The sequence below is a fragment of the Entelurus aequoreus genome, linkage group LG13 (assembly GCF_033978785.1).
Source record: "Entelurus aequoreus isolate RoL-2023_Sb linkage group LG13, RoL_Eaeq_v1.1, whole genome shotgun sequence".
Classification (NCBI taxonomy): domain Eukaryota; kingdom Metazoa; phylum Chordata; class Actinopteri; order Syngnathiformes; family Syngnathidae; genus Entelurus; species Entelurus aequoreus.
Genome location: NC_084743.1, coordinates 36,122,038 through 36,141,395, shown reverse-complemented (window position 1 = coordinate 36,141,395; position 19,358 = coordinate 36,122,038). Strand labels below are relative to the sequence as shown.

Sequence of the window (19,358 nt, the reverse complement as noted above, 5' to 3'; positions counted from 1 at the left end):
GACATTTTTAGGACTTATGGAAAATATGGACCTGGAGAAAAATATAATAAATGTAAACATTTTCATTTCAAATGTAACCTTCCTGATTATACTTCCCACAGCTATCAAGGCAGAAAGGAAATGAAATATCAATACCAGCATGGAAAACAATCAATCAATGTTAACTAAATTCTCAAATCACAAACATTTAAAAATAACCCTTTTAAGGGTGAAAATACAAGGAATATGCAAGAAATGCTTAATAAAGTGTAACACAATAGTGCAATGTGTGAGAATGTAAACTTAGAGAAACCTGAGAAAAACGAGTATTTGCAGGTTTAGTGCCAGGAAGTTAACGTATATATTTTCCGGACCATAGGGCGCACCGCCGATGAGAGGGTCTATTCAGGTCTATTTTCATACAAAAGGTGCACCGGGGTCATTTTATGATTTTTTTCTACATTTAAAACACTTCCTTGGTGGTCTACATACCATGTAATAGTGGTTATTTGGTCAAAATGTTGCATAAATTATGTTTTACAGACCATCTTCAAGTCACTTTCTGACCTTCGCTTCAAGATGCGCCGTTTTGTTGGCGGTATTATTTACGTGGCTCCGCTTCGACAGAGTCTTCTCCCCGTCATCTAGCGTGCAAGGACGGGAGTCGAAGAAGTGTCAAAAGATGGAGCTAACTGTTTTAATGACATTCAGACTTTATTTAGGTCAACAACAGAGCAGAATCTCCTCATCCGTGGCTCATTAGTGCAACAACCCCAGAAATGATTCCCGTGAAAAACTGTCCGGCCGAAAGTCTCTAATAACTAAAGTTCCGTGGGTGAATTATGTAAACCCACTACACAGGTAGTTTTTAGCGCTTTCATAGCAAGCCTACTGATGGATATAAATTAGAACTTTATGCTACTTTATATTAGAAATGCCAACAGCGGAGGATTAATGCCCCATAACAAGAAGATAGAGAAAATGAAGAAGACAACACGGCGGACGCGCGCAAATTTTCAGGACTTATGCAGATACCAAATACACATCAGCAGGTATAAGAAGGTAAGAAAAGTTGATTTTGCATAATATTGCAAAACAAAACGCCAGAGGATGTGTCTGCTAATGGGTGCCATTTTGCAGTCCTAATACACGTACCATAATAATACTTGTATGTCTGACTACTGTAGCCGTAATGCGCCAACAATCCATCAAGCGGTGCAGCTTCTTAGCTTACCAAAATCGTACTAACACTTTTGACAGATTTTTTTGGCACCGTGTTTAATGTTCTATTTTCTCAATGGAACATTTAAAGTTTTGGTGTTGTTTAATGGCGTCATATCGCCATCTACACATATCTCTTAGATGTGACTACCATCTACTGGTCACACTTATCATTACACCATGTACCAAATAAAATTGCTTCGACATCGATAATCACAACAAGAATTATTCGGTTGGTTTATTTAGCTCTTTACCTTCAAAACTAGAGATAGCTCTGGAGTGTTATTGGAACCGGAGCTGTGTTACAGCCCTTGCATTGCAAAAGGTGCTCCAAGCCTGCATGGTGAGTAGTTTGATACCTCACATGACCCCTGAGCTCCAAGTTTGTATTAAAAAAGGGTCTTCAAAGTTGCCTGGCGAGACCGTACTAGCACGCAGACAGTTTCTGGCCCCAGACCACGACAGATCTAAGCGGAGCATGTTGGAAAAAATTATGAAAATTGCATAATATACAAAAATAGGCTCCCAAGAAGACACACAAACATTTGTGAGCTCTTGGAGAAAGTAGTGGGGAGATAACAGGCAGAAGAGGAGTGTTTTGGCCTTACTATAGCCGTGTCACTTTGCCTGTTGAGTTGAGGCAGACGCCCTAAAAGCAGTCTACATGTTGAGGAGCAGTGCCCGATGCATGCCTGAAGATTTGAGACCTCTCATAGAAAGTAATGAGGAAAACCATTAGAAAAGGAGTATGTTGGCCTTCTTTTTTGAGCGTTGGCGAAACAGTGTCATTAGAGGTCTTATTTCGTGCTACACACTCTATAAGCAGTACACGTGTGGAGGCGCACTCCCTGATGTGATGTTGACAATTAGAGAGCTCTCGGGCAAAGGTCCTGTGACATATTGCAGAAACGGAGACATAATTTGTCTCTGGTCAAAGGTCACCATCCTTCATTCAGCCGCCCTGCAGCCCCCTTTAACCGAAGGCAGCCCACGGCAGAACATCCGCACCGTAACACAACATAAACACAACAGAACAAATACCCAGAACCCCTTGCAGCACTAACTCTTCCAGGACGCTACAATATACACCTCTCACTACCCCCCCACTTTGTGACTTCAATAATAAATATGGCAGTGCCATTTTGGCATTTTTTTCCATAACTTGAGTTGATTTATTTTGGAAAACCTTGTTACATTGTTTAATACATCCAGCGGGGAAGGCATCACAACAAAATTAGGCATAATAATGTGTTAATTCCACGGCTGTATATATCGGTATCGGTTGATATTGGAATCGGTAATTAAGAGTTGGACAATATCGGAATATCGGATATCGGCAAAAAAGCCATTATCGGACATCTCTAGTGAGAAGCTCTAATTATCCGGGAGGAGCTCAAAGTAAAGCCGCTGCTCCTCCACATCAAAAGGAGCCAGATGAGGTGGTTCGAGCATCTGGTCATGCAGGATGCCACCCGAACGCCTCCCTAGGAAGGTGTTTAGGGCATGTCCGACCGGTAGGAGGCCACGGGGAAGTCCCTGCACACGTTGGGAAGACTATGTCTCCCGGCTGGCCTGGGAACGCCTCAGGATCCCCCAGGAGGAGCTGGACGAAGTGGCTGGAGAGAGGGAAGTCTGGGCTTCTCTGCTCGGATAAGCGGAGGAATATGGATGGAAGTCCTCATATTAGCAGTTTAAACATCTTGGGAAGGCACCAGCAACTCCACACTCTGGAATCCGTTAGACCCCCTACCTGGGAGGGACATATGACATTTTGGTGCATCTAGATAAAAGTATGGTGGAGTTATTAACTATTCATAATTTAGGCCTGCATCTCCTGCTGCTGTCCATATGGTGAGGAGGCGGGCATAGTTCCTTAAGTCGTAAACATCTTAAAATTTACACACAGTTTGAAAGCCGCAGCCGAAGAAAAGAAACACGGACGGACGAAGCAAAAAATCGATGACTGCAAAGTTATTCAGTTCATTTTCATTTACCGTTCAATTGATTGCCTTTGAACATGTTGAAAAGAGAAACTGTAAAATGTGATGTATCATGTTGTAATTGTATGCATGTTCAAATTAAACTCAAACCATAAACCATTATTACTATCGGCCCAGTCCTGGGATTATACCTAAAACTTATACCGCGGCCAAATGTTATATTGTTTCTGTTGTCATACCGTGTATATATGCGCAGCCCCATTTTTATATATATATATATATATATATATATATATATATATATATATATATATATATATATATATATATATATATATATATATATATATATATATATATATGTGTGTGTGTGTGTGTGTGTGTGTGTGTATGTATATATGTTTATGCCTTTAACAAGCATATAGATTAATTAATCAATATGCGTTTAATAAATGTCAGTATGTTCTCAAAAAAGACATTTTAAATACGTGACATGGCACAAGCACATACCGTGGAGCAACCCGAGGAAGAGAAACCTATAAATAGCCAGATTTTGACACAAAAACTTTCTTGTGTGCACAATTTAATACAGAGTAAAAAATAATGTGTATGTTTCGTTAGTCTACAATAATGAATAGTGGTAGATCACATTAAGTATCATTGCCTCGATGTCATTTAGTCAAAACATTCACAAGCACCATCGTTATTCATACTTTATATAGTGATGTAGGACATTTGTTTTTTTGAAGTATTTTAATTATAATGTTCAGCATAAATTAATTAATGTTTTGTTCCCATTCCTAATCTTAGAGTGTGGAACACATAGATGGTCTCTGCTCGCTAGTTCATTGTGCTTTCGGTTCTGTGCTCTGCTGCTCCGCTGGCATCTCTTTGCTCTTCGCCGCTTTTTCACACTGCGCGCGGGTCTGCTTCTCCCTCTCCAGTGCTTTCTCCATCTCTGTGTAATAGTCCAGGGCCTTCCGCACCGGGTCGATGATGTGTTGCTGCAGGGTTTCAAAAGAAATCACAAATGCCACGTCAAGAATATAAAATGATAATGTCACAGGTTGTCTGAGACACAAAACAGTCACATGGTTTGGGCTGCTACTATATTTAGGATTTTAAGAATATTACTGTCATATTGAGTAAAAAAAATATTTTTTGTGGTTGCGATCCTTACAAAAGCATATGTTTCTAGTAAAACTCACGAAGATACATTATTTCAGGCATTATTACACATATTGCATGTTTGGTTTATGAGTTATGCTTGAAACTATTTTTTATTGCTTCAAACACATTTTCTCAGGATTCTAAGAACATTACTGTGATATTGAGTAAAAAACTAATTTTTGTGTTTGCAAACCTTACAAAAACACATGTTTCTTGTAAAACTCACAAAGATACATTAATACAGGCTTTAACTTGTACTGTGTAAATATAAGTCTTTGATTTTGTCAGTTCACCCCCTTAAAAACAACATATGGACAGTCTAGAAATTGCATGTAAACTTTCTAGAAAAAGAGAGAGACCCAATTTAAAAAAATGTAAATAAAATCTATGTTTTCCATACATCCATACCTGAAATACATTTGTACTGCCACAAATAGATTTTGTGTAACATGTAACTATTCAAAAACACCCAATGATGGGACTGCCTATGAATGTACTTACCTGTTGTACATTAGATGGCTTTGTAGTTTATCCTTTCAACACGCCAGCTATAAAACTTGTGTACGCTCAAAACAATGTTTTCCACACAAATATGTGATCTATGAAAACACATTCTGACGTGAGCTAGCTGATGTCTTCATTGGTACACCAAAGCTTTTGTTGCTCAAAACCGATTAATTTTACATAGAAGATACTTTTCTTATATCTGCTGGAAGTTTTCTTTTAGTGCCTGTCATTTAGATAAAAAAAAACAAAAAACATTTGTATCTGTCAGATACAAAGCTGTAAATGGTCCATCACTGCTGGCTAAACTTCGCACAGCAGCTACTCTTCAAGCTGCTTATTGAACAGACTGGAGTCTAATGTTTCTTCCAAGCGTCAAGTCAAGCAGGTTATAACACAGACATTTACAAGAAAACATTCCTGTCACAAAGCATGACATCACGGTACCTCTCATACACACTTTTTGAACACTTTGGCTGCTTTCTCTGTTGTCTAAACTTTCCTTTTCATTCATGACATTAACCGTCACGCAATTATGGACTTGAAATTAACATTTATGGAAAACGGTGCTATTTTACTTGACTCTGATTGATGTAATTTTGATATTCAAATGCGATGTTGCATATTGTATGTGCTGGTCAACATATGAGTGACAAGTAATATGAGACTGGTCAGAGGAATTGTTTGAGGGCTTGAAGAGGACTCAAAGGAGTGAAATAGGGCCTAATTATTTTGGTGAACCGTAGGTTTGTTTGGTTTTGGCAGAGCAATATTGATATATCTTGGGTATCGACTGATGAAGGCGACAGGAGAAGTAGAACACCTGTAGCTAGTCCAGGCATTTCTAGCAGAAATGAAACTCAGGTGGTGCCATCGACTCCTGGGGCTTGCAATAGGCTGGTTGGTTCTTGCTTGATGGAACGGGTGTGATCCTTGTTGGCATCCATGAAACAGCCATTTGCAAGGAGGAATGTCTGGACCTTCTACCAGTAAGGCGGTTAAAGGTCTTTCAAGCCAGCCTTCTGGAGTGAGTGAAATCAATTCCTCGGACAGTCTTCTCCCATCTTTCTCTGTGTTTATTGTCTAGGCAGTCTAGTCTGTCAGATGTGGCTGCCTCCTCACCAGTTTTAGCATGCAGGAATTTGTTGTAGTCTGCATCACACTCCTCTTCCCAAGTGGGTATGTAACAATGACGGAAACACCATCTAGGTTAGGAGTGGTTGGTGCGGGTACACTGTTTCTGCCTGAGTCCACAAGGTTGGTGAACTGTTCTCAGTTAGCCTTGCGTAAATTTCACCTCTTCGCTGGCTTTGTAGGGATTGGTTCGATAGGGTTATCTGGGATTATCAACAAGGACTTATGTTATGATCTGGGAAAAGTGTCCAGGGTGATGCTGTGGGGTAATGGGCCATTCCGGTTGGAGAAAGCAAGGTCCAGGTTTGAGGTTGTGTTCCGCCTGCCAGAGTGGAAGCTGTCTGGTTTTTTTGAATCATAGATGAGTTGCACGGCAGTTGCTGATGCCCGTTCCTCGAGGGTGACACCGCCTGGGTTAGATGAGGTATATCCCCAAGTAGTGCTGCGGCAGTTGAAGTCCTCGTCAGAGATGCAGGGTGGGTCAAAAGCAGGGATTGAGTTTACCTGAAGCCAAGATGTAGGGGGCTTGGAGATGTTAATGACAGTTATACCTTCAACCTGAGTGGCTGCCCAATCCAGGCTTGAGTATTGAGGCGATGTGGCAATCGCTTTTCAGTTAGCCGTGTTTTTTATTTATGTGACAATCAATTGAATGTCACTCTCAGTATGTAAAGCCAAAGTGTATCCAGGGATCTTTAGGCGAGAACTGTCGGTTACATGGGTCTCTTGTAGGAGGAATGCGGTGATTTTGTGTGTCTGTGGTAGATGCTCAATGATGGAGGTGTTGGCCTTGGTAAGGCCCTCCACCTTTAGCTGTAGCACAGTGATGCCTTCCCATATGGCATCTAATATTGCCTGCCCTGAAAAGGGTACGCGTTCCAGGTTGACAATATGCTGCAAGCTCCAATTATATGTTGTTGTCAATGACGTTATATCTTGCTGTAGCTGCTGGTGCTACTGTCTCTAGTTGTTGTTGTCACCATGAGGAGGTCCACAACTTGGCCCCCCTGGAGGTAGTAATAAATGGTAAAGTGGCGGCATGGAGAGAAAGTGACGCACGTGTGTACATTTCTTGATCTATAAAGCACAAATTGCGTGAAAGAAGTCAGTCTGCCAACTTGTGTAGGTCTGAATATTTTTGTAGGTAAGTACATTCAGGTTTCCTGCATCGGAAAACTGTCAGAATTCCTTGGACAGTTTTATAGATGAGACACCATGGGTCTCATGTATTAAACGTGCATACGCAAAAAAAACCTGGCGTGCACACTCTTTCACGGCAGAGATGAGATGTACAGCATTAAAAGTGAACTGAATGTGGAAATGTGTGATGCCTCAAGCCAACCCTCTTGGCTGGCATACACACATTTGTATATGCTTTGGCTACATCAGCGACACACATATGTGATGCTAGGTAACCTTTTAAATAAAGAAATGTCCAAACAATTATTCCTCAGACTGACTGATGTGCACATCAAAAACATTAGAACAATTACACCATCTCAACACTCACATACACCGCGATGGCCTCTGCGGTGCTACACGGCATCATACGCCGGGGTGGGGGCCATCACGGCCTGAGTCAAAACAGACCAAACAAAGCCAACCAAGAGAGCCAAATTCATCTCAGGCTTCCCACTAGCTCCTAACCAACGTCCGGTTTGCGCGGGCCAGATAGAATCCTTTTTGAGAGACAGAAGCGTCTGGCACATGCTCTTTTCCATCCCGACGCTCAACGACAGCTCTGCAGCCCCGTCTCCTTCTCTGCACCGCCTAAGGTTTCTCCAAGCGGACTCTGGTGTGGCAGAGAGCCAACATCTGGTCTTTTGCACAAAAATGGCCATGACCAAAAGACTCCCTCGAGGCAGATCCAGAAGTCCACAAAATCATCAGAGCAGAAGTCAGAAAATGCCACCCGTTGTTGCGCAATACCGAAGGCGCCCAAACCAAAAGGCAAAAATCACATAAAAACAAAAGGGAAACATCAAGAACAGAAAGGAGAGCGCACAGCAGCACGGAGCTCCTGCAACAAGCAGCCACTACAGCGGCACCAGCTTGAAAAAAAAAATGCATGTTTGCAGTTTTCTTACCCCTCGCACGCACTATTCTATTCACTCCTTTTCCGCTTGCTATCTAACGCCAGAGGACAGCGTGCCAAAGGCTACATTTATGCATGCGTCCACTCAAGCAAGAACCACCTCCAACTCATTGTCGGCGAAAATCTTCTTTTTCTTCGTCTTCGTGGGGAATCTCAGGAACATGGCTACCGTATTTTCCGCACCATAAGCCGCACCTAAAAGCCACAAATTTTCTCAAAAGCTGACAGTGCGGCTTATAACCCGGTGCGTATTTTGTATGGATTAATATTAATATTCGTTTTCATAAAGTTTAGGTCTCGCAACTACGGTAAACAGCCGCCATGTTTTTTCCCCGTAGAAGAGGAAGCGCTTCTTCTTCTACGGTAAGCAACCACCAAGGCGAGCACCCGCCCCCATAGAAGAGGAAGCGCTTCTTCTTCTACGGTAAGCAACCTCCAAGGTGAGCACCCGCCCCCGTATAAGAAGAAGCGCACGGATAATACGATTCATTTCATTTGTGTGTTACTGTAAAGACGACCACAAAATGGCTCCTACAAAGAGACACGCGTACAACGCAGAGTTTAAACTCAAGGCAATAAGTCACGCAGAAGAACACGGAAATAGAGCAGCAGCGAGAGAATTGAACATAAATGAATCAATGGTGCGTAGGTGGAGGAAGCAACAAGATGACCTGCGCCAAGTAAAGAAGACAAAACAGAGTTTCCGAGGGAACAAAGCAAGATGGCTACAGTTGGAGGACAAACTTGAACAGTGGGTTGTTGAGCAGAGAGCAGCAAGCAGAAGTGTTAGTACCATCACTATTCGCATGAAGGAAACAGCGCTAGCAAGCGAACTTAACTTGGATGATTTTAAAGGTGGTGCTTCTTGGTGTTTTCGGTTCATGAAAAGACGCAATCTCTCCATCCTCACACGGACTACTATTTCACAGCAACTACCAAAAGACTTTCAAGAAAAGCTGGCTACTTTTCACGCATATTGTAAAAACAAGATAGCTGAAAAAAAGATCCGGCCAGAGCACATCATCAACATGGACGAGGTTCCCCTCACTTTTGATATTCCTGTGAACCGCACCGTGGATAAAACAGGAGCACGTACGGTAAATATTCGCACCACAGGGCATGAGAATTCCTGGTTCTAGCTTGCCATGCTAATGGACAGAAACTTCCACCCATGGTTATTTTCAAAAGGAAGACCTTGCCAAAAGAGAACTTTCCAGCCGGCATTATCATAAAGGCTGACTCAAAGGGATGGATGGATGAGGAAAAGATGAGCGAGTGGTTGAAAGAAGTGTATGTGAAGAGACCGGGTGGCTTTTTTCACGCAGCTCCATCCTTGTTGATTTACGACTCCATACGTGCCCACATCACTGATGGTGTAAAAAAACAAGTGAAACACACTAATTCAACACTCGCCGTCATTCCGGGTGGATTAACCAAAGAACTCCAACCACTGGATATTGGTGTCAACAGGGCATTTAAAGCTCGACTGCGAACGGCGTGGGAACAATGGATGACCGAAGGCGAGCACACCTTCACTAAAACAGGGAGACAGCGCCAGACAACATACGCCAACATCTGCCAGTGGATTGTAAATGCCTGGGCGGATATATCGGTCTCAACTGTGGTCCGAGCTTTCCGGAAGGCAGGATTCACGGAACTGCTGGACAACAACAGTGACACTGACTCTGATGACTTCGACGAGACGGAGCCGGCCATTTTGGATGCCGTGTTTGCCCAACTTTTTAATTCAGACACAGAAGAAGAAGAATTCGAGGGATTTATGGATGAAGAATAACTTCAGAAAGTGAGCTTTAAATGTTTATTTTGTGTGTTGTGTGACATTATCGTTCGAGCAACGTTGAGTTATTGATGTTGCTATTGCTCTGCTCTGCACTATTTTGAGTGTTACTATTTTTGTGATTGCACATTTGCACGTTACATGATTGCACATTACATTTTGGGAGTGAACAGAGTTGTTAGAACGCTTGTTTTTAATATATTAAAGTTTGACTGACCTCCATCCGACTGTTTTTTTGACATTCCCTTTAGCGCAGCGTAGGTGCGGCTAATAACCCCGGTGCGGCTAATAGGTAAACAAAGTTTTGAAATATGCCGTTCATTGAAGGTGCGGCTTATAACCCCGGTGCGGCTAATAGGTAAACAAAGTTTTGAAATATGACGTTCATTGAAGGTGCGGCTTATAACACGGGGCGGCTTATGGTGCGGAAAATACGGTAATTTAAATATGATTTGAGTTTTTAAATAGGGGTGTGGACAGAGAGTGGTTGCCACTTCAACATGTGCGTTTATGCGCTTGGATTTGTATTGTACGGTATACCGGTTTTAGTAAAATACCATAGTACTAATGGATCAAAAATGGTACTTGTGAGGGGCGTGGCCTGCGGACCTGCAGCAAGGCGGGATGTGCCGGGACCGGCTTCGAGATTAGCGACAGGTGCGTGGATGACACAGCTGAGAGTGTTTGTCTGATCACCTGTCGCTCTGTTAAAGGGAGCAGTCGGGAAGGAGAAGGGGGTTGTTGAATATCGTTGAGGTGGCGAGTTGGCAGCGGAGCACAAGCGAAAGACTGCAGAGAAACCATTTGTGTGCTCACTGAGCGTGCCAGACATTTGCTGAAAAGCATAAAGAACTATTTATTGCAAAATAAATCTTTGTGCGCAAATATGACCGAAGCTGTCAAGTCCTTCTGTGGTGATCCAAGGAACCCTGGGGAGCAATACCTCCACAGTACTATACTCTCTTTGAAAAATACCGGTTCCCTTTTATTTATTTATTTTTTCCAAAGGCATCATTGTCATGTCGTGACATTGCTGGTTTTACAAGCAGAGAAATATGTTTGGCAGCGCACAATCACGCAGTACTTACAAGCAGACACAGTGTGTCAACAGAAAAGGGAGAATGGACACATGTTGGCTTAAAAACTAAAGATAAAGGTGAAGCTATAACACTGAAACGCCGCTCAACAAGAGGTGCTTTTAAACATGGCTCAAGAGCTAGCGGCTAAAATCCATCCACAGTCGGCAGTGTTTTAGCTACTTCTAAATCACTAATCACGAAGGGACGGCGTGGCGAAGTTGGTAGAGTGGCCGTGCCAGCAATCGGAGGGTTGCTGGTTACTAGGGTTCAATCCCCACCTTCTACCATCCTAGTCACGTCCGTTGTGTCCTTGAGCAAGACACTTCACCCTTGCTCCTGATGGCTGCTGGTTAGCGCCTTTCATGGCAGCTCCCGCCATCAGTGTGTGAATGGATGAATGTGGAAATACTGTCAAAGCTCTTTGAGTACCTTGAAGGTAGAAAAGCGCTATACAAGTATAACCCATCCATCCATCCATTTTCTACCGCTTATTCCCTTCGGGGTCGCGGGGGGCGCTGGAGCCCATTTACCATTTATCATTTAATCCTCGTCTTCATGGCGACAAATAAAGTAAGTTTCTTACAAGTATCATCCCTGCAGGACGAGGAATAGCTAAACATGCTTCACTACACACTGTAGGAGGATACAATAGCTCACCGCTAACAGGCCAGTGCTCATCAATGTAAGCAAATGCCATGGGTGGATCTACACCTGACATCCACTGTAATGATACCAAGTACAAGAGCGCATCTGGTCGATACTACAATGATTACATCGATATTTTTTATCGCCACAAAATCTTTTTTCCTTTAAAAAAAATGTATATTATGTTTATAAAGTCAGGAAATATGTCCCTGGACACATGAGGAATTTAATTATGACCATTGTATGATCATGTAACTACTCGGTATCGGATCGATACCCACATTTTGGTATCATCCAACAGAAAAATAAGTGTTTATTACATTTGAACAAAAGTGTAGATAGAACATGTTAAAACAGAAAATAACCAGATATTCACAGTAAATGAACAAATAGATTAATAATACATTTTTTACAGCTTGTCCTTCACAATGTTGACGAAATAATAGAATGATAAATGACACAATATGTTACTGCATACATCAACGGCAAAATTAGGAGCCTTCGTTTGCTTACTTAATACTAAAAGACAAGTTGTCTAGTATGTTGACTATTTTATTTAAGGACAAAACAGTTCTTCGATTGCAATAAGAAACTTATATTTATTGTACCATAAGATATTTTGTTAAAATAAAGCCAACAATGCCCTTTATTTAAAAAAGTATCGAAAAGTATTGAAAAGTACCGAAATACATTTTGGTACCGGTAGCAAACTATTGGTATTGGGACAACCCGAGCTTGGATTAACACTTTAACACATCTGACATTTTTTGTGCGTACAATGTTTTGAGCGTACACCATTTTTTCAGTAGGAATTCTGCACAAGTCTTAATACATGAGGCCCCAGTTTAGCCACAGCATAAGAAGACGTACCAGGAAAGATCAGTGTTGCCAAAATTGTAACACTGTTGTTGAATTAAGCATGTATTTAGACCCCTCTAGATTCAGCTTTTCAAAAAGCGATTGGCAAATGTTTCTGGTCTTATCGGACACTTCGGAAGAGTTCAACATGAGAGCATCACTAACAATTTAGAGTCTCTCGTGAACCCTAACATGCATGCTTTTGGACTGTGGCAGGAAAGAAGTGTAAACCAATGCAAGGATGCAAAGTGGGGCAGGGGTGATATACACACAGAGGTCCGGGCAGAGACTCATACCCAGAACGTACGACTGTAAGGCAGACATCTTGACCCCATGCTTCACTGTGTTAATAGAATATTGATATATTCTTATTACCTCCAGGCAGGGAAAAAGGTTTGCCAGCTCTATGAAAAGGGGCAACAGAACAAATCTGATGAAGCCAGTTTGTGATGAAGGTTTGGTTATCTTGTCCCGATCCATGAAGGGGGTGACTGGAAGACCCTCTAACTTCTCCACATCACTCTGACAATCACAGGGAAGGTCCATCAGAATCAGTTAAACTTGGATTTAATTACTCATAAGATATCAAGATTGATATTTTATATTCAAGTCACATTAGGTTTTTTGTTCTTTTACTGGTCAACAAAGCACATTTTCACAATATGCAGAAAGATTTAGTTACCTGGTTGTAGAATTCCTGCAATAGACAATCTAGCCAAGGCTCAGCGACCTCCATCGGCCGAGCTTCATTGGAGATGTCACTCACTTTGATCAGAATCATCATTAGCTGCATACACACATAAAACAACCCACAGACACAGTCAGGAATGGTGCATGTGACATTAGAACCCATTCAGTACCAATTCCTGGTACCAGACCCCCCAAGTGTTGTGTAGTAGCTAGCATAGTAACACCCAACCAGGGTCCTGAGCTTTTAAAGGTGAACGAATCATAATAATCTTACCACATCTCGATGGTCCTTGTTGGTGAAGTCAAAATGAGAAAGAATGGACTTGAACTTGTTAAGGATCTCATTGTGACTTGTCATGTCAGTGGCCAGAATGCATCTGTAGTTTTAAAACAGTTTGCTGTGGTGAATTTGAGACAGGATACATCAAAGGGTATTATAAGAAAGATGATCTCACTTGATGATGCCTTCCCGTATATGTTTGTACAGGTCCAAAGACACGTTTCTGAAAATGTTGCTCTCTGTCTAGACACAAGAACATCATCTTGTCACTATCAAAACTACTTTACTATGAAAAATCCGGTTCTTTTCTAAAAATGTTCAATGTGGAGTTTCACCTTCTCTAGTATCTCAAACGCTACGGCACAGTGGTGGTTCTCCAGTGGAGAGATGTCATTGTAGCGAAGTGCAAGTTCGGTCCGAGCATTGATCTACAACAGTGTTATGACACATGAGGTTCATTATCCACTGTTTATGTTCAGCATTCATTGTTGCACTACAGAATTTAAATACACATGCTGCCCTTCATCAATCATCCATTTCATTCCGCATATGTGAGCCCAGATCACAGAGCAGCAGTTTCACTGTCTCAGTAATGAAGCTTACATTATACTTCTAGATCTCCACTCACCTTATCTTTTTCCAGGCCTGCTGCAAGACATAATCCCTCCAGGCCCTTTTCCGTCTGTGTTGTCATCCTTAAATTTTTTGAGTTTATTGTAAAAAACTTGCCAGCACTGCTGCGGCCATCATCCCATGGATTTTATGCGAAATAGGCCGGGTTTTTGTTGTGGTCTTGTATTTGGTGCGCTGGGGTTGGGGTGTGCTGGGGTTGGGGGCCGGGGCGTTGTTTAGGAGCATTAAATATAGATATCACAGGCATTTTTGTGGGGAAACCGTGCCTCCACTTCATTTTGCGAACGGTTCCCAAGTTAACTGAGCCAACTTTTTGGAGCCAGGTACGAACCAAAAAAAACCTGGTTTCATCTTGGAACTCCTAGTGCACCCTGACAATGGAAGACTAAAGCTCTGCTGGAAACTCGATAACATACTCTGAATGAACTTTGAATCAGCCATGGTAACAAACAGGGGTAAGGGTGAACAGTGTCAGCAATCAGAGCTAGTGAATTCAATCCATTCATCCATCCATTTTCTGGGTCTGGGTAATGAGGGTATTAGTTGCACTAGGAAAGCGCAGACTTCTCGGTCTCCCGTCACCTCCTCCAGTTCCACTGGATGTAAAAAACTTGGCCAGCTGCGAGACATAAACCTTCCAGTGTGTCTTCGGTCTACACTGGACCTCCTCCTGGCTGAACATGCCTGGAACACCTCAAGGGAAGCACCACAAGCTTCTCAGCTAATCTTGTAAACTTGCCGTTTCCAGTACTCAAATTCAGTGTGACACAATTTATTAGCGCTGAACAAATAACTCACTGATGATATAAGCACTAATACAATAGGGATTATTTTACCCATTAACGGTCTGCAGATACCTCTGCTGCCTTATCAGGCTGTCAATGGATTAACATTCCTCCTGTTAACAGCAGCCAAACTGACTACATACAAGACAGCCATCCATTCAGTTAATTCCCAGTCTGTGCCAGCTGCGAGACATAATCGTCTAGAGCATGGGTGTCAAACTCTGGCCCGCGGCCAAAATTGGCCCGCCGTGTAATTTCACTTGGCCCTTGAGGCGATATCAAATTAACACTAGTGCTGGCCCGCCGATTATATACAGCGGCGGTGCCGCGGTAACACCGCATTCACCGCTAATTCTCATACTTGCCAACCCTCCCGGGAGACTCCCAAATTTCAGTGCCCCTCCCGAAAATCGTCACGTCTGCTTTTGATCCAGTCCAACAAGTGCTGGCCCAGTCACATAATATGTGCGGCTTCTGCACGCACACACAAGTGAATGCAACGCATACTTGATCAACAGTGTTTCAGGTTACACTAAGGGTAGCCGTATAAACAACTTTAACACTGTTAGAAATATACGGGACACTGTGAACCCACACCAAACAAGAATGACAAACACATTTCGGGAGAACATCCGCACCGCACCGTAACACAACATAAACACAACAAAACAAATACCCAGAACCCTTTGCAGCACTAACTCTTCCGGGACGCTACAAGGTGTGTGTGTGTGTGTGGGGGGGTTGGGGGGTTTGGTGGTAGCGGGGGGGGTGTATTTTGTAGCGTCCCGGAAGAGTTAGTGCTGCAAAGGGTTCTGGGTATTTGTTCTGTTGTGCTTATGTTGTGTTACGGTGCGGATGTTCTCCCGAAATATGTTTGTCATTCTTGTTTGGTGTGGATTCACAGTGTGCCGTATATTTCTAACAGTGTTAAAGTTGTTTATACGGCTACCCTCAGTGTAATCTGTATCGCTGTTGATCAAGTGTGCATTGCATTCACGTGTGTTTGCGTACAGAAGCCGCACATATCTTGTGACTGGGCCGGCACGTTGTTAGAATGGATGAAAAGCGAACGTGACGACAGCTCGTAGAGGACGTTAAAGGCAGTGCCTTTAAGGCACGCCCCAAGACTGTGGTCCGGGTGGACTACGAGATATAATGACTGATGAACACCTTTGTTCGATAATGAAGGTTGCCTCAGCTCAAAGCTTGAGCCCCGACATTAATGAAATAGCATCCAAGAAAAGATGCCAGGTATCTGGCTTGGGCACATCAGGTTAGATCAGTGTGTTGCAAACTGAGCAGTTTAAAGTCCTGAATGGTTGGTTTATTCATTGTTATTTTATTTTCAAATTTATTAGCCTGCGGAAAAAGTTAATGTTGATATTTACCTCAGAAGGCTGCAAATAGAAAAGAGGCATTACATTTTTATTTAAATTGTATTTGATATGCCATTGATATTTTTTAATTATTATTATTATTATTATTATTTGAAACTCGATTTTGCATGTCACTATAAAGTTATATAAGCCTTGCTTGTTCAATATTCAATGCAAAACTTGTTTGGGTCCCTATTAAAAGGTTAATTTGTTCAACCTTGGCCCGCGGCTTTGTTCAGTTTTAAATTTTGGCCCACTCTGTATTTGAGTTTGACACCCCTGGTCTAGTGTTTCCACAAGTCTACCGTGAGGCCTCTTCTCGACTAGGCTTGCCTGGAACTCCTCACCATGAAGGCGTCCATTAGTCATCAGGACGAGATACCTGAGTCACCTCAACTGGCTCCTCTAGATGTGAAAGAGCAGTGGCTTTAATCTGAGCTCCTCCCAGGTGACCAAGTGCCACACCCTATGTAAGAGTTAGTCCAGTCAACCTGAAGAAAATTGATTTTGAACTCTTATAGTCATAATATTGCTCTTTTACTACTCAAAGCTCGACACTGCGCCCATTCTATTGTCCCCCCACATGTGTAAAAGATAGGTTGATTGGCAACACTAAATTGGCCCTAGTGTGTAAATGTGAGTGTGAATGTTGTCTATCTGTGTTGGCCTTGCGATGAGGTGGCGACTTGTCCAGCATGTACCCCGCCTTTTGCCCGAATGCAGCTGGGATAGGCTCCAGCGCCTATCCCATCCGATCCTGAGATGGATAAGTGGTAGAAAATGGATGGATAGATGCATGTGAAAAAGACCCAGAGATACTTAAACACTTCCACCTCGGGCAAGACCTTACTCTCATCCCAAAGGGGGAAAGCCATTGTTTTCTGGCTGAGATCCATGGCCTTAGATTTAGAGGAGCTGAGTCTTAGCTCTGAACCACACTAGCAAATGTCACAACTGAATTAAGACCATTAAAACCAGATCACAAATAACAAATATGAGGTCCTATTTCCCGTAAACTGCACATATTATAAACAGAACCGACGACTAAGGTCAACTTGGCCAAAATTCACAGTGAACAGGCTTTATTTACAGCAGGCAGTGCAAACTAGGCTCATGCTCTGGCGCCACCCTCAAAGACTAGCTCAAATGCCGTTTTTACAAGTACACAAAGACCATTTTGGGCAAATATTCATGCACCCCCCCAAGACCAGAACAAAAAGCACATTGCACCTCCTGTAGCCAAGGTTCAAAGGGTTGTACCCTTTTCGCCAGTACTCTGTAATAGACTTTCCCAGGAAAGGAGTGTGATCCCCCTTTGCTCACCCTTTTTGAAAAGGGGGACCACCACCCTGGTCTGCTAAGCCAACGCTGCTGTTCTTTTGACTTCCCCGTAATGTTGAAAAGATGTGTCTACCAAGACAGAACCACAACATCCAGAGCCTCTAGGAATTTGAGGCAAAACTATGCCACTAAGCTTTACAGAATGTATGTCAGTGGTCTTGAGAAGGGCCTCGAAGTATTCCTTACTCCATTACTTCACCTTTTGAGCAGCCTGACGGTTTCTGAGAACCTCTTTGAAGCCTACTGAAAATCCTTCTTCATGTTCCTACCAAATTCCTTCTGCACCTGAGTTTTTGCCTTGACCACTGTCAAAGATACGCAACTCTTGGCCTGCCTGCTTGGATTGACAGCTGCGTTACAAGTCCCACAAGCCATTCCTGCTAAATAACTCCTTCTTCACCTTGACAGCCCCCCAACCTCTCGTGTCCACCATCGATTTCGGCCAGAACTGGCACTAGTAACCTTGCGACCATAACTCAGATTGGCCGCCTCAGCAATGGAAGCATTAAATACTGTCTATATACAGTAGGCTCCTCTGCCTTCCCAGAGATGCAGGCAAAACTCTGTCGGAGGTGGGTTTTTTGGGGTGTGAGTTAAAGAATAGACTGAATTGTTTCACATTGGATTGAAGACTGACAAACTTTACAAGGACACATTCACTATATGCTTTGGTCTGTCCGTTGTCACAGAATTTAGTACCCAAGGTCACGGATTTAGCCCACTAAGTAGCAAAAATAGAAGATATGTTCCCCTCATCAGATAGTTGGGTTTTTTTTATGGAAGAGAGATCGTACCTGGTAAGCATTATTGTAGCCAGTGTGGTCAAGATCATGGCAAACTGCTGAGGTCAGCATTATGAGCAAGTCAATGCTGTCCATCTTACTTCCCAAGTCAGTGAGCCAAATTAAACCATACATCTGCACAAAATAAAGCACAGAAAAGATAGAAAGGTTGTCAATGTTTACGTGTCACTATTACTATTACTACTATTTGGTAACAGTAGAAAGGAAAGTCAAACACAAATAGACGTAATAGAATTGAAAGAGTAAATGAAACCAAATTTCTAGATACAATGACTGATGAAAAAATTAACTGGAAATCTCATATAAAAATATACAACATAAGGTAGCAAGAGACACGGCAATAATAAATAAAGCAAAATATGTACAGGACCAAAAATCCGTCCATATTCTCTACTGCTCGCTAGTGTTACCATATCTGATAACTACAAAAGTACACTTCATTCATTAACCATGTTAGAAAAAAGATCACTTAGAATAATACATAATGTTGGGTATAGAAAACATTAAAGCCCTTCATTAATTGAATCGAAAATACAAAAAATCCACGACATAGTGAATTTGCTAACAGCTAAAATTATGCACAAAGCAAACCTGCTACCGAAGAACGTACAACAATTCTTCTCAACAGAAGAGAAGAAATATAACCTCAGAGAAAAATGTTATTTAAAACATTTGTGCACATACAACACTTAAGACCTTTCATATGTGGAATTAAATTATGGAATGGATTAAGCAAATAAATCAAACAATGTACTAATATGATCCAATTCAAGAAACTCTTCAAACTTAAAGTGTTTACAAAGCACAAAGAAGAAGAACCATGATAAACATTCTGAATGTATTGATAATCCTATTTATCTCACATTATGAAATACAACTTACTTCACTATTTATTTATTCATTCATTTTTAATTGTATTATTTATGGAGTATATTGTGAATAAATTGAGAACAGGAAGTGAACACAAGTGTTAGCAACTGTTATGTAAAGGAAAAGGTGTAGGATTAAATAAATTCACTACCGGTAC

The 19,358-nt window shown here is 42.0% G+C and overlaps 1 protein-coding gene across 1 annotated transcript in view; it reads right to left on the bottom strand.

Annotated features, from left to right (window-relative positions):
* Positions 1-3,874: 3,874 nt before the first annotated feature.
* si:dkey-219c10.4 (high affinity cGMP-specific 3',5'-cyclic phosphodiesterase 9A) overlaps positions 3,875-19,358 on the bottom strand; it is a 42,295-nt gene continuing 26,811 nt past the window's right edge. Inside the window, exons 8-14 of the mRNA XM_062067779.1 lie at positions 18,323-18,445; positions 13,729-13,821; positions 13,569-13,636; positions 13,388-13,490; positions 13,106-13,210; positions 12,799-12,945; positions 3,875-4,144 (exon numbers count right to left, since the gene is read on the bottom strand). Of these exons, the coding sequence (XP_061923763.1) occupies positions 3,986-4,144; positions 12,799-12,945; positions 13,106-13,210; positions 13,388-13,490; positions 13,569-13,636; positions 13,729-13,821; positions 18,323-18,445 (798 nt within the window). The 3' untranslated portion in view covers positions 3,875-3,985. The remainder of the gene's footprint in view (positions 4,145-12,798; positions 12,946-13,105; positions 13,211-13,387; positions 13,491-13,568; positions 13,637-13,728; positions 13,822-18,322; positions 18,446-19,358) is intronic.